Here is a 12,394-nt window from a genome sequence, read left to right on the forward strand (position 1 = left end):
CACTAAAGCAGTACCAAGTCCACTTGAACAGGCAAAATGAGGGCTAGACAACTGAAGAAGATTGACGTATGACCTGCGGAAATATTGGACCCCTATAAACAAAGTGTCTGTGAAATTCTAAAGTCAGGTAATCATCTCTCCGCTCCGTCGTCCCCGCAGCAGAGCCTCTGTAGCTTCTCACGGGACCTCGTGGTCGTCAATGGTGGGGCTTCTTTAGAACATCACGTTTCCTTGCCCTCAAATGGGGGCCAGAGTGGGTTTCAGAGGGGAACAAGACTTGTCCCTGTCAGCGATCTGCGTGTGCATCGCTACTGCCTGCAGCACCTGACCCCTGTCGCCGTGGCTCTTCGTGAGCCTCTCCAGGTCTCTCCCCCTAGAGTGGGAATCCGCAGTGGTCCGTCCCACAACCTCAGGAGCGGGAGTTGAAAGGGCGGCACTCGAGAGCGGTCCCCAGCATGTCTGGATGGATCTGAGTCGCTGTGTCCATGGATTGGGTCTGGTTCTGAAGTCCCTCCAGAAATAGTCGCAGGTCCTTCGGGTCGTAAAAGTCCCTTGATGACCCATTTTTGGTGATCCACATACTGGCCGGCTCAAACAAGCCATATTTCACATCCAGCTGGCGGAGGCAAGGTCGGAGAGACAAGAATGCCCTCCTGCATTAGCTGGTCTCTTTGGAAAAGTTGGCCGTTAGTCGAACCTCCAGAGCATCCGACCGGAATGGACCATGCGCTCAGGCCGCCTGCAATAGCTGACGCAGCAGACAAGCTATGATTGGGCAGGGGCGGTTGGTGCCATCCTGCCGTTTGGGACCCAGTCTATGCACTCTATGAAACTCCAGGGGAGGATCAAAAGTAATGCCAGTAAGCTTGGGTAGGGTCTCCCGTAGGTAAGAGTATATGTCCGCGCCTTCGATGTTTTCTGGGAACCCAAGAAAGCGAACATTATTCCTGCGGCTCCTATCCTCCAGGTTGATCAGTTTGCTACGGAGGTAGCAGAGTTCTTGGTCTCTGTCTACCCAGGAGGCAATGTGTGTTTCCACTGACGTTACTCGCTGGTCCAGTCCTGTAACTTGTGCCTGAAAGCCTGCTATATCCAGGTGCATGGATTTCGTCTCCGCCGTCAGTGAAGCCATGGCACTGTCCATACCTTCCAGCTTACGGCCCACCGCTGAAATCTCCTGTAGGATGCGGTCCCTGGTCACGCTCTGTTTGGCGTTCGCCATACTACTGGGGGAGGGAGTGGGTGCTCCTCTGTGGGCGGGACTCTCTGGTGGCGCAAAGCTTCCGGAAAGAGTAGCTGCCAGGACGGCTTACCCGGTGGTTTACTCGCCATCTTACCTCCGGGCATCGCAGGCTCCCCAGTGTAGGTAGGGACCGGGAGAGCGTTGATCCACTGTGCAGCAGATGCGGGGGCAGACAGATGGTGCAACAGAGGAAGAAGGGGGAGGAAGGGAAGGAGATGGGTCGCCTTCCGAGTTGCAGATCCTGGCAGGGACCAGAAAGCAGCCACTGGGGTGTCGGTAACTGAAGATCAGAGGACCAGCGTTAGAGGGTAGGAGTCAGAAGCCCAAAGCGGTGTGTGAGGCATTAGGCCCAATCGCTCATGGGCAACCATGAGGAGAAACAGTAGACCAGAGAGCCCTCCGTTAAGCCAGCACAGGCGAGACTTATCCAGTATTGCCAGGGCATCAGCTCGATGGCCCAGGGTGACACGGGGGCAGTGCAGGGGTTCCTCAATTCTGCAGACAGCACCACTAGGGATACCCTCCTGTCAGACAGATTGGGTCCCACCCCTGCAGTGACCATAAGGGGTAGTGGAGAGTGTCTTGCCATTATCAAGAGTACCAAAAGTACAGGGGCCCACTGCATGGACTCTCCGGGCTCCACTCCGCCATGTGCCTCTCTGTCTTTGTAAGATGTAGCCTCTCCAGTCTTGCCACAATCCCCCCACCACTATCACCAGCTAAGGGAGGGGCCTTTTCCCAGCAGCGCTGCTCCGTCACTCTCCTGGAAACTTTAGTGGCCAGAACCTTGTGCCAGTAGGTTGCGCCAGTGTGTCGATTCACACTCCAGGGGGGCCGCCAGGCAGGGAAAGGGTCAGAGGCGACGATGGTTCGGGAACAGGTCAAGCCGCTGCCCTCCTGTCCCTTGACGAAGTCCCAATTGCCAGGTAGCTGAAGATGTGGGTCAAAAATGCTACTCTGAGCGTTCCCCACGCCTCCGCGGGGGGAAAGATCGTAATGCAGTAGGAAGGTAGGGCGGGCAGAGGCACTTTAATGGGTGAGGGCGTGGCCACAGTCTATGCCCTCGCTCACCCGCAGAGTCCGCCACCCTCGGCAGCGTCCCCCGCCAGGGCTTCCGAAGCCCTCAGGGAGGCGTCTGTTCCGAGCCGGGCCTCCAGCTCACGCAAGGCCGTGGCTCATCAGACCCTTGCAGGCCGCCAGGCCGTCACGGCTTCCTCGAACCACCCAGGTGAAGGCGGGAGTCCCCCGCGAGTGTTTGAAGAGAACAGGGGGCCCCTGGACACCAGCGGCCCCCAGCGCTCATTCCGTGATCAACAGGGGGGCCTTCCGGCATTTCCCCAGCGCCGCTGCCCCCGGTCCAAGGCCTGCTGCTCTACGGAGCTCGGCACTCAGGTGGCCATTTCAGTACGTGGCCAGACCACACCCCCACTACAATCTCCTGTTATCTAAAGAAACTGTCCGCATCTAAAGTTCTCAAAGCACTAGGGAACCCAGGAACCAACAGCAGAAAGCCAGAAGAAATCTCTAATAAAATAGGAAGAGCAGACATTGCGCTAGTAGTCCTCTCTGATTTCTACAAAGAACTTAAGACATAAGATTTGCATGAGGTCACCGTAGCACCTCAGGTAGCCTTCGCACTGTAATTCAAGGACACAAACCCAACTACCCTGTCATTCCAAAATCTTAAACTTTGTGACTTCAGAGCCAGGGGCCCTTGTGTGCAAAATAGATTCTTCCTCACAAAGATGACCAGATAGCAAGTGGCTTGTAAACTAAGACGAGAACATAGATACCCAGGAAAGGGCATAATGAAGGGCTCAGAAAGAGAAGACAGGCAGAAATGACACTGTTATCTACAAGATTTACTTTCCCAAAGACTATTCTGTGTTTAGAGTTCCTCTGCGAGGACTGGTACAGCTGAGGGTTGCTCAGTAGTTTGTGTATCTCTTGCCATCTTAGTCCTTACAATTTATCTACTGAATTGATCCATTCTGTCTTCCTTAGAATTTTGAACTTCTTTCACAATGACTTTTCACACTGAAGGAGTTGGCAATTCTTAGCTGACAAAAGCTCAATTGATAAATGCAGAGAGCTTGAGGTTTCAATTATATACATCATTCTTTGACAGTTGACAATTAAATGTTCTACCTCAGTTGACTAGATGCAACTGTTTGCTACCTATGAATGTGTTTAATTTAGCAGTATAACACATAACTAAGGGTACCTAGAGCTCAAGGTACTGCTACCCAGCATGCTTTTCTGGCAGATGTCGAATTGCTTGCAGAGCTTGCAAAAGCCTCTTTTTAATTTTCCTCTGCATTGTTCCTAGGGCATTTGGCAAACCTAAATGAGCCCATATTTCTTTTCCATAGTTTCCAATTAAGTACTTTCTCTTGTATGGCAGCCACTGTTTGGTAAATCTTAGTATCCCTTAAAATAGCAACTTCTTTGTTATTGTATGCAATATGTTGATTTGTCAGGCACTGGATGAGCAAATGTGAAACCGATTTAGGTAAATGAGTATAGCATTACTTACTCCTCCAGAAATTCATTAACCAAGAAAAACTCTGTGAAAGTGAGTGTCCTAAAAACTAAACAGCATCTCTCTTCTGGTTCTAGCAATACAGCCTTTAACTAACCTGAACATATTAGAATTCAGATAGTTTACCTTTTCCTGTTCGATGTGAGGTTCTTTGTACACGTTCCATTTTTTTCCATCATCACTGTACATAATTCTGTACATCACAACATAAAAATTGTACTGTGCCATGGTGGAGCCAGTTGTTATTATTCCTGTAAAATTGAAGTTTTATGTTTACACTAGATACAAATATTCATACACACACAAACACAAGCCACAGATACTTTTATGCTCAGCAATAAGGATATATTTGAATTACAGCGCTAACAGCTTTAAAAACAAATCTACACCAATTCCTACCACACGTTTGTAATGCTAAAAGTGCTTAGGACCAAAAGGATTCACCAGCATGTAACAGTAGTCAGCTCACACATACCAGTGATTACCAAGTTCTACAAAAAGTGAGCACATTAAGAATTACAATGATCCCTAAAATTGGAATTCAATGTCTACATACCATGATTTCTGCATTTAACGTGTCTCCCGCGTATTTATTAAATTAATAAGTGGTTAGGTCTGGCTAGTAACAGCTTTAGCTGGTTTTCAAAGATCATGCCAAAAAGGAAAAAAGGAGCATGAAGAGAAGAGCTTTGGATCAGCTCCTATGATGCTAATCCTCTTCACTACTACTCTACATATTATTGGCCACCCACTGAGTTAGTCAACATGAGAAGAGCTTCCATTGCAGCCAATGGATGGTGAAGTGTCCATGTGCTTCCAGTGGCGGTTTCTCCTCGAGGGCGGGGGACCATCACACCCCACTTGCTGCGAGCTGCGCAGGAAAAAAAAAATATCAAATGCCAATGAGAAGACTTCATTGCCATTTTATTTTCACTGGTGTACGCAGTGCGCACTGCAGCAGTTTGGAGACATGCCAGGTGCGGCCTCTGCTGCAGACTGGCAGCATGGAGGAATGAAGATGGGCTGACTGGATACTCCTAAGTGCACCTGTCACCTTGGTCTGCTGGTTTGCGCCGGCCAAAGTGACATGCGCACTTAGAAGCTCATGTCTCCATGGCCCAGAGGACCGTCCAGCCAGCCCACTCCATCCAATCCAGGTGCTTGTCTCATGTTGGTTAACAGCATAAGAGCAGTGTCTGGATTGATTAGGGGAGCTCTTTGTGCATCGGACAACAGAGACAGCAAAAGAACAGCGAGGAGGATGTGCAACCTGCGGGTAAGTGCCATTTTATTTTATTTTAAAAGTGTAATGCATTTAAGTGTAGTGTTTTGTTTCATTTTGTAGTTAGTTTTATGTTTTTATTTGGACTTTTGAAGGGAGGGGGTATTTTAATCTGAGCTTTTAGTGGGAGGGATGGTTTACTTTGGGGTTTTGAAGTGATGGTGTATTTTAATTTGTTATTTTGGGAAGTGGCGGGGTTCGTCAATCGCGCCACCTCTTTCAAAGGGTACAAGCCCCATTGTGTGCTGCAGTGGAGCATTATTCTAATATATGTTCCCTACATACCACCTCAGAAGAAGTCACCGCAGTTGCTGGAAGACTGCTCTTTGTGTTAGAAGCAAGAACAATACATAATGCTGAATATGTCTTGGCTATCATACTATTTAGACAGAGTGTATTCAATGCTAGAGGTGCACGCCTACCATTGCCTGAACTTGTACACCTATGCTCCAAAATCCATTTTAAAGAAGTGGAATAAGAGGAAGGACAGACAACCTATCTCTTTGCTGTTTATCTATGAGTCCAGCCACACATTTATAAGAGGAAACAAAATGTGTAATAATTTAATAGGAAGCGAGAGAAGCAATCAAAACACTGAATCCAAACAAAACAACCAGTACCTACTGGTTTATTAGATCCCTCTACACAACGTTTGTGAGTTAACTTCCTCATAACTGGTTAAATCATTTTTATATGGCAAGCAAGTCACAAGTAAGATGGAAGAGGCCAAAATAATCTCAACTCCTGAAAAGACTATCAGCTGAATACTGATTTTAAGATGTATACAAACCTTTGGTAAGCTAAAGAAAGTGGACAGGCTTTTAGATACACCAAAATGAGGCAGACAGTGCTTTGTCATAGCCATACAAACCTTTGGCTATATTCTAATGATTCACCCACTTCATCAAAATCAATAAATAAACAGTATCGAAAGACTTTGATGCAGAAAAGGCATCACAGCAAGATGGCTATTAGTGCAAAAACCATTAAAGAAAATAGGAATGGGAGACAAACTGATGAAATGTATAATAGACAATTATGAAAATCATACATCCACAATCCTCTTAAAAGGTTTGTGGGATGAGAAAGACAAAATTAGGCTCTAAGGGTGTTCAAAGGGTTGTGTGATGAGGGAGATAAAATTAGGCTCCGAACGATTGCAAGGCAAGTATGCACACTTCTTCCTTCTTCTGTCCTTTCATTGAAAACGTAAGGGCTGAAATTAGGAATAAACCTAAAGGTACACAGCAGTCAGGTGTCTGCAAAGGAGTGCAAGGTCCACATTTGCGTATGATGTTAGGATCGTGTTTTATTCAAGTCATTGTAAAGGCTAGTAGCAGACTTCAAAATTAGTTACAGTAAATCTGAACTGTGAAATCGAACTCTGACAAGCAAGGATGCCCTTCAACTAAAGAAAATGCTGCTTTTCCAATGAGAAAAAAGTGAATATCAAACACCTGTGGAGTTACATAACAGATTAGATATGTAGACTATTTAGCAACAGTGATGCACTCCAAATGAACCTTACGGAGAATCGAGCAAATCTGAGCATGCTGCATAGTCATGCTGAAAGTGAATATTCTATCCATACCACTGTGTTTGTTCCAAGTGCTTCCAGTTAAAGTTCATTGGGTCAATTCACTATAGTTCACAAATATGCAGCACATTTGTCTATATGTGTGTTTTACTGGCGTGTGTGGGGGGGGTTAACAGTGTGTGCATGCCACATTCATGCCCACTTGAAGCCTATAGTACCTTCTGACCCCTCACTTATAAGTTATACACTATGCATAATGCTCTACGAGTTAGGTGCTTATTTGCAATACAAAACTCACCCGTTGTAATACAAGTTATATGAAAAACAGAGAAAACCAACAGGCCTTTATAGGACTATACCTTAAACATAATTTCTCACTCTAATATTATCACAAACGTCATGAGGATGAAAATACGTTCACTGCACTGTTTTTACTCTGTGAGAATCAACACAAAAAGGCACATTGATACACAGAATGGGAATTATCAAAAAATTTGCATGTACAAGTTAATTTGCCTTCTTCCTGAGTCACACACAAGGGTTATCTCTCAGCTTTGCTAGCATCAAATGCATTCCGTTTTGCTTTAGGTGTGTAGCTTTCTTATCTCGTTTCTCATAAAGAAAATTATTAGCTAATAGCAATGAGGCAGTTACGTTACTTTGTGAATATATATATACACAATGCCTAAGTTCTTTACCCTGTATATATTGAAAATGTCACTTACCCAGTGTACATCTGTTCGTGGCATCAGTCGCTGAAGATTCACATGTTTTGCATAGCTCGACATCTGGTGTTGGGTCGGAGTGTTACAAGTTGTTTTTCTTCGAAGAAGTCTTTCGAGTCACGGGACCGAGTGACTCCTCCTTTTGTCTCCATTGCGCATGGGCGTCGACTCCATCTTCGATTGTTTTCCCCGCAGAGGGTGAGGTAGGAGTTGTGTTGTAGTAATAGTGCCCATGCAATGGAGTGACTAAGTATGTACCTATTTAAGGTTTAAATAATATATTTACAAATGTACAAAGCTTAAGTTAACTTCCGGACTGCTACAGGCTCCCGGGGAGGTGGGTGGGCACATGTGAATCTTCAGCGACTGATGCCACGAACAGATGTACACTGGGTAAGTGACATTTTCAGTTCGATGGCATCTGTCGCTGGAGATACACATGTTTTGCATAGACTAGTAAGCAGTTAACTCCCCAAAAGCGGTGGTTTAGCCTGTAGGAGTGGAAGTGGTTTGAAATAAGGTTTTTAGCACGGCTTGACCTACTGTGGCTTGTTGTGCAGATAACACATCTACACAGTAGTGCTTGGTGAATGTGTGAGGCGTAGACCATGTGGCTGCCTTACATATTTTGTGCATTGGAATATTTCCTAGGAAGGCCATGGTGGCACCTTTCTTTCTGGTTGAGTGTGCCCTTGGTGTAATGGGCAGCTGTCGATTTGCTTTAAGGTAGCAGATTTGGATGCACTTAACTATCCATCTGGCTATACCTTGTTTTGATATTGGGTTTTCTGCATGAGGTTTTTGGAATGCAATAAATAGCTGTTTAGTTTTCCTGATGTTCTTTGTTCTGTCAATGTAGTACATTAATGCTCTTTTGACATCTAATGTATGTAGTGCCCTCTCAGCTACGGAATCTGGCTGTGGGAAGAATACTGGTAGTTCCACCGTTTGATTTAGGTGGAATGGTGAAATAACCTTCGGTAAAAATTTAGGATTAGTCCTTAGGACTACCTTATTTTTGTGTAGTTGGATAAAAGGTTCTTGTATTGTAAACACCTGAATCTCACTTACTCTTCTTAGAGATGTGATGGCGATGAGAAATGCAACTTTCCAGGTTAGGAATTGTATTTCGCAAGAATGTATAGGTTCAAAGGGTGGACCCATGAGCCTTGTTAAGATGATGTTAAGGTTCCATGAAGGAACAGGTGGTGTCCGTGGTGGTATAATTCTTTTGAGGCCTTCCATAAACGCTTTAATGACAGGTATCCTAAACAGTGAAGTTGAATGGGTAATCTGCAGGTGTGCAGATATTGCTGAGAGGTGTATCTTAATGGAAGAGAAGGCCAGGTTCGATTTTTGTAAGTGTAGTAAGTAGCCCACTACATCCTTTGGAGATGCGTGTATTGGTTGGATTTGATTCTGATGGCAGTAGCAAACAAACCTTTTCCATTTGCTTGCATAACAGTGTCTAGTGGATGGTCTTCTAGCTTGCTTTATGACTTCCATACATTCTTGTGTGAGGTTTAAGTGTCCGAATTCTAGGATTTCAGGAGCCAGATTGCTAGATTCAGCAATGCTGGGTTTGGATGCCTGATCTGTTGTTTGTGTTGTGTTAACAGATCTGGCCTGTTGGGCAACTTGACGTGGGGTACTACTGATAGGTCTAGCAGTGTTGTGTACCAAGGTTGCCTTGCCCATGTTGGTGCAATCAGTATGAGTTTGAGTTTGCTTTGACTCAATTTGTTTACTAGATATGGAATGAGAGGGAGAGGGGGAAAAGCGTACGCAAATATCCCTGACCAGTTCATCCATAGGGCATTGCCTTGGGACTGCCTGTGTGGGTATCTGGATGCGAAGTTTTGGCATTTTGCGTTCTCCTTCGTTGCAAATAAGTCTATTTGAGGTGTTCCCCAAAGTTTGAAGTAAGTGTTTAGAATTTGGGGGTGAATCTCCCATTCGTGGACCTGTTGGTGATCTCGAGAGAGATTGTCTCCAAGTTGATTTTGGATCCCTGGAATAAACTGTGCTATTAGGCGAACGTGGTTGTGAATAGCCCAGCGCCATATCTTTTGTGCTAGGAGGCTCAGCTGCGGTGAGTGTGTCCCCCCCTGTTTGTTTAGATAATATATTGTTGTCATGTTGTCTGTTTTGACAAGAATGTACTTGTGAGTTATGATTGGTTGGAATACTTTTAGTGCTTGAAAAACTGCTAGCATTTCTAGGTGATTTATGTGCAGTTTTGTTTGATGTACGTCCCATTGTCCTTGTATGCTGTGTTGATCGAGGTGTGCTCCCCACCCCGTCATGGAAGCATCTGTCGTTATTACGTATTGTGGCACTGGGTCTTGGAAAGGCCGCCCTTTGTTTAAATTTATACTGTTCCACCATAGAAGCGAGAGGTATGTTTGGCGGTCTATCAACACCAGATCTAGAAGGTGACCCAGTGCTTGTGACCATTGCGATGCTAGGCACTGTTGTAAGGGCCTCATGTGCAGTCTTGCGTTCGGGACAATGGCTATGCATGAGGACATCATGCCTAGGAGTTGTAATATCATTTTCGCTTGTATTCTCTGTGTTGGGTACATGCGCTGTATGATTTTGTTGAAATTTTGAATTCTTTGTGGACTTGGAGTGGCTAATCCTTTTGTTGTGTCTATTACGGCTCCTAGATATTGTTGTACTTTGCACGGCAGAATGTGTGATTTTGCATAGTTGATGGTGAAACCGAGTTTGTAGAGGGTTTGTATGACTTGATCTGTGTGGTGTGAGCACCTTGTCAGTGAGTTGGTCTTGATTAGCCAGTTGTCTAGATACGGGAATACGTGTATTTGCTGCCTTCTGATGTGTGCAGCCACTACTGCTAGACATTTTGTAAAGACTCTTGGCGCGGTTGTTAAACCAAACGGCAATACTTTGAATTGGTAATGTATTCCTTTGAATACAAACCTGAGGTATTTCCTGTGCGACGGATGTATCGGTATGTGGAAATACGCGTCTTTAAGATCTAAGGTTGTCATGTACTCTTGCTGCTTTAGCAATGGTAACACCTCTTGTAGCGTGACCATGTGAAAGTGTTCTGACTTGATGTAGGTGTTTAGTGTTCTGAGGTCTAGGATTGGTCTCAGTGTTTTGTCCTTTTTTGGTATTAAAAAGTACAGTGAGTAAACTCCTGTGTTTATTTGTGTTTCTGGTACTAGTTCTATTGCGTTCTTTTGCAATAATGCTTGAACTTCTGTTTCCAGAAGGTCTGAATGTTGTTTTGATAAATTCTGTGTTCTTGGTGGTATGTTTGGAGGGATTTGTAGAAATTCTATGCAATAACCATGTTGGATAATTGCTAAGACCCAAGTGTCTGTAGTTATTTCCTCCCATGCTTGGTAATACTGGCCTATTCTTCCCCCCACTGGTGTTGTGTGGAGGGGATGAGTGACATGTGAGTCACTGCTTGGTTGTAGGGCTTTTGGGGCTTTGAAATCTTCCTCTATTGCTAGGGAATTGTCCTCTGTATTGGCCCCGAAAGCCTCCCCTCTGATACTGTCCCTGGTAGCTGGACGGTGTTGTCTGTGAGGTGCTGGCTTGTGTGGCTTGACCCCGAAACCCCCCTCTAAAGGTTGTCTTGCGGAAGGTGCTGTAAGTGCCTCTGCTCTGCGGGGAGTAGAGTGCGCCCATGGCTTTAGCAGTGTCAGTGTCTTTTTTCAGTTTCTCAATTGCCGTGTCCACCTCTGGTCCGAACAGTTCTTTTTCATTGAATGGCATATTGAGCACTGCCTGCTGTATCTCTGGTTTAAAACCAGACGTTCGTAGCCATGCGTGCCTTCTTATAGTCACAGATGTGTTAATTGTTCTTGCAGCTGTGTCCGCTGCATCCATAGAGGAGCGTATCTGATTATTTGATATGTTCTGTCCTTCCTCAACCACCTGCTTCGCCCTCTTTTGCATTTCCTTGGGTAGATGCTCAATGAGGTGTTGCATCTCGTCCCAATGGGCACTGTCATAGCGCGCAAGTAGTGCTTGGGAGTTAGCGATGCGCCACTGGTTTGCAGCCTGTACTGCGACTCTCTTTCCAGCTGCATCAAACTTGTGGCTCTCTTTATCTGGGGGTGGTGCATCCCCAGATGTGTGGGAGTTGGCTCTCTTGCAAGCTGCTCCTACTACGACGGAATCTGGTGGCAGCTGTGAGGTGATGAAAACAGGGTCTGTAGGAGGCGCTTTATATTTCTTTTCCACCCTTGGTGTTATTGCCCTACTCTTGACCGGCTCCTTGAAGATGTTTTTTGCGTGCCGTAGCATTCCTGGGAGCATAGGCAAGCTTTGGTAGGAGCTGTGGGTGGAGGAGAGGGTGTTGAATAAGAAGTCATCCTCGACTGGTTCTGAGTGGAGGTTTACGTTGTGGAACTCTGCCGCTCTAGCCACCACTTGTGAATAAGCCGTGCTGTCTTCTGGTGGTGAGGGCTTTGTGGGATACGCCTCTGGACTGTTGTCCGACACTGGGGCGTCGTATAAGTCCCAAGCGTCCTGGTCTTGGTCACCTTGGCTCGCGGTGGTGTGAGCCGGGGAATGTGAAGGAGTTTGTGCTGGTGAAACGTTAGTTACAGGTGGTGGAGAGGGTGGCGGAGTTACCTTTTTCACCAATTTTGTTTGTGGTGCTTGGTCTGTTTGAAACTCCAGTCTCCTTTTCCTTCTAATTGGGGGAAGGTTGCTTATTTTCCCTGTTCCTTCCTGTATGAAAATACGTTTCTGCGTATGGTCCACTTCGGTGGATTGCAACTCCTCCTCAAATCTATGCTTTCGCATCTGAGAGGACAGTGATTGTTCCTCTGAATAGGAACCGGTAACTGGGTCGGTTGCGGCTCGTTTTGGCACCGAAACCCTGTCTGTACTCTTTTTCGGCTCCGAGGTGACTTTTTTCTTTTTTGGAGTCGAAACCTCTCGGCGTCGATCTTCCTCGGTGCCACTGTCTCGGCGTTGAGCCGTCTCGGCACCGCTTTCTCGGCGTCGATCCCTTTCAGCAGCACTGTCTCGGTCCCGAGCAGGCTGCGTGCCGGTGTCTCAACCAGAGTCGGAC

The 12,394-nt window shown here is 46.0% G+C and overlaps 1 protein-coding gene across 3 annotated transcripts in view; it reads right to left on the reverse strand.

Moving 5' to 3' along the window:
* DCBLD2 (discoidin, CUB and LCCL domain containing 2) overlaps positions 1-12,394 on the reverse strand; it is a 529,217-nt gene that overhangs the window by 205,540 nt on the left and 311,283 nt on the right. For all 3 annotated transcript variants that reach the window (XM_069204886.1, XM_069204888.1, XM_069204885.1), the window contains exon 9: positions 3,912-4,036. In XM_069204886.1, the coding sequence (XP_069060987.1) occupies positions 3,912-4,036 (125 nt within the window). The remainder of the gene's footprint in view (positions 1-3,911; positions 4,037-12,394) is intronic.

Source organism: Pleurodeles waltl, chromosome 8, assembly GCF_031143425.1.
Source record: "Pleurodeles waltl isolate 20211129_DDA chromosome 8, aPleWal1.hap1.20221129, whole genome shotgun sequence".
Lineage (NCBI taxonomy): Eukaryota > Metazoa > Chordata > Amphibia > Caudata > Salamandridae > Pleurodeles > Pleurodeles waltl.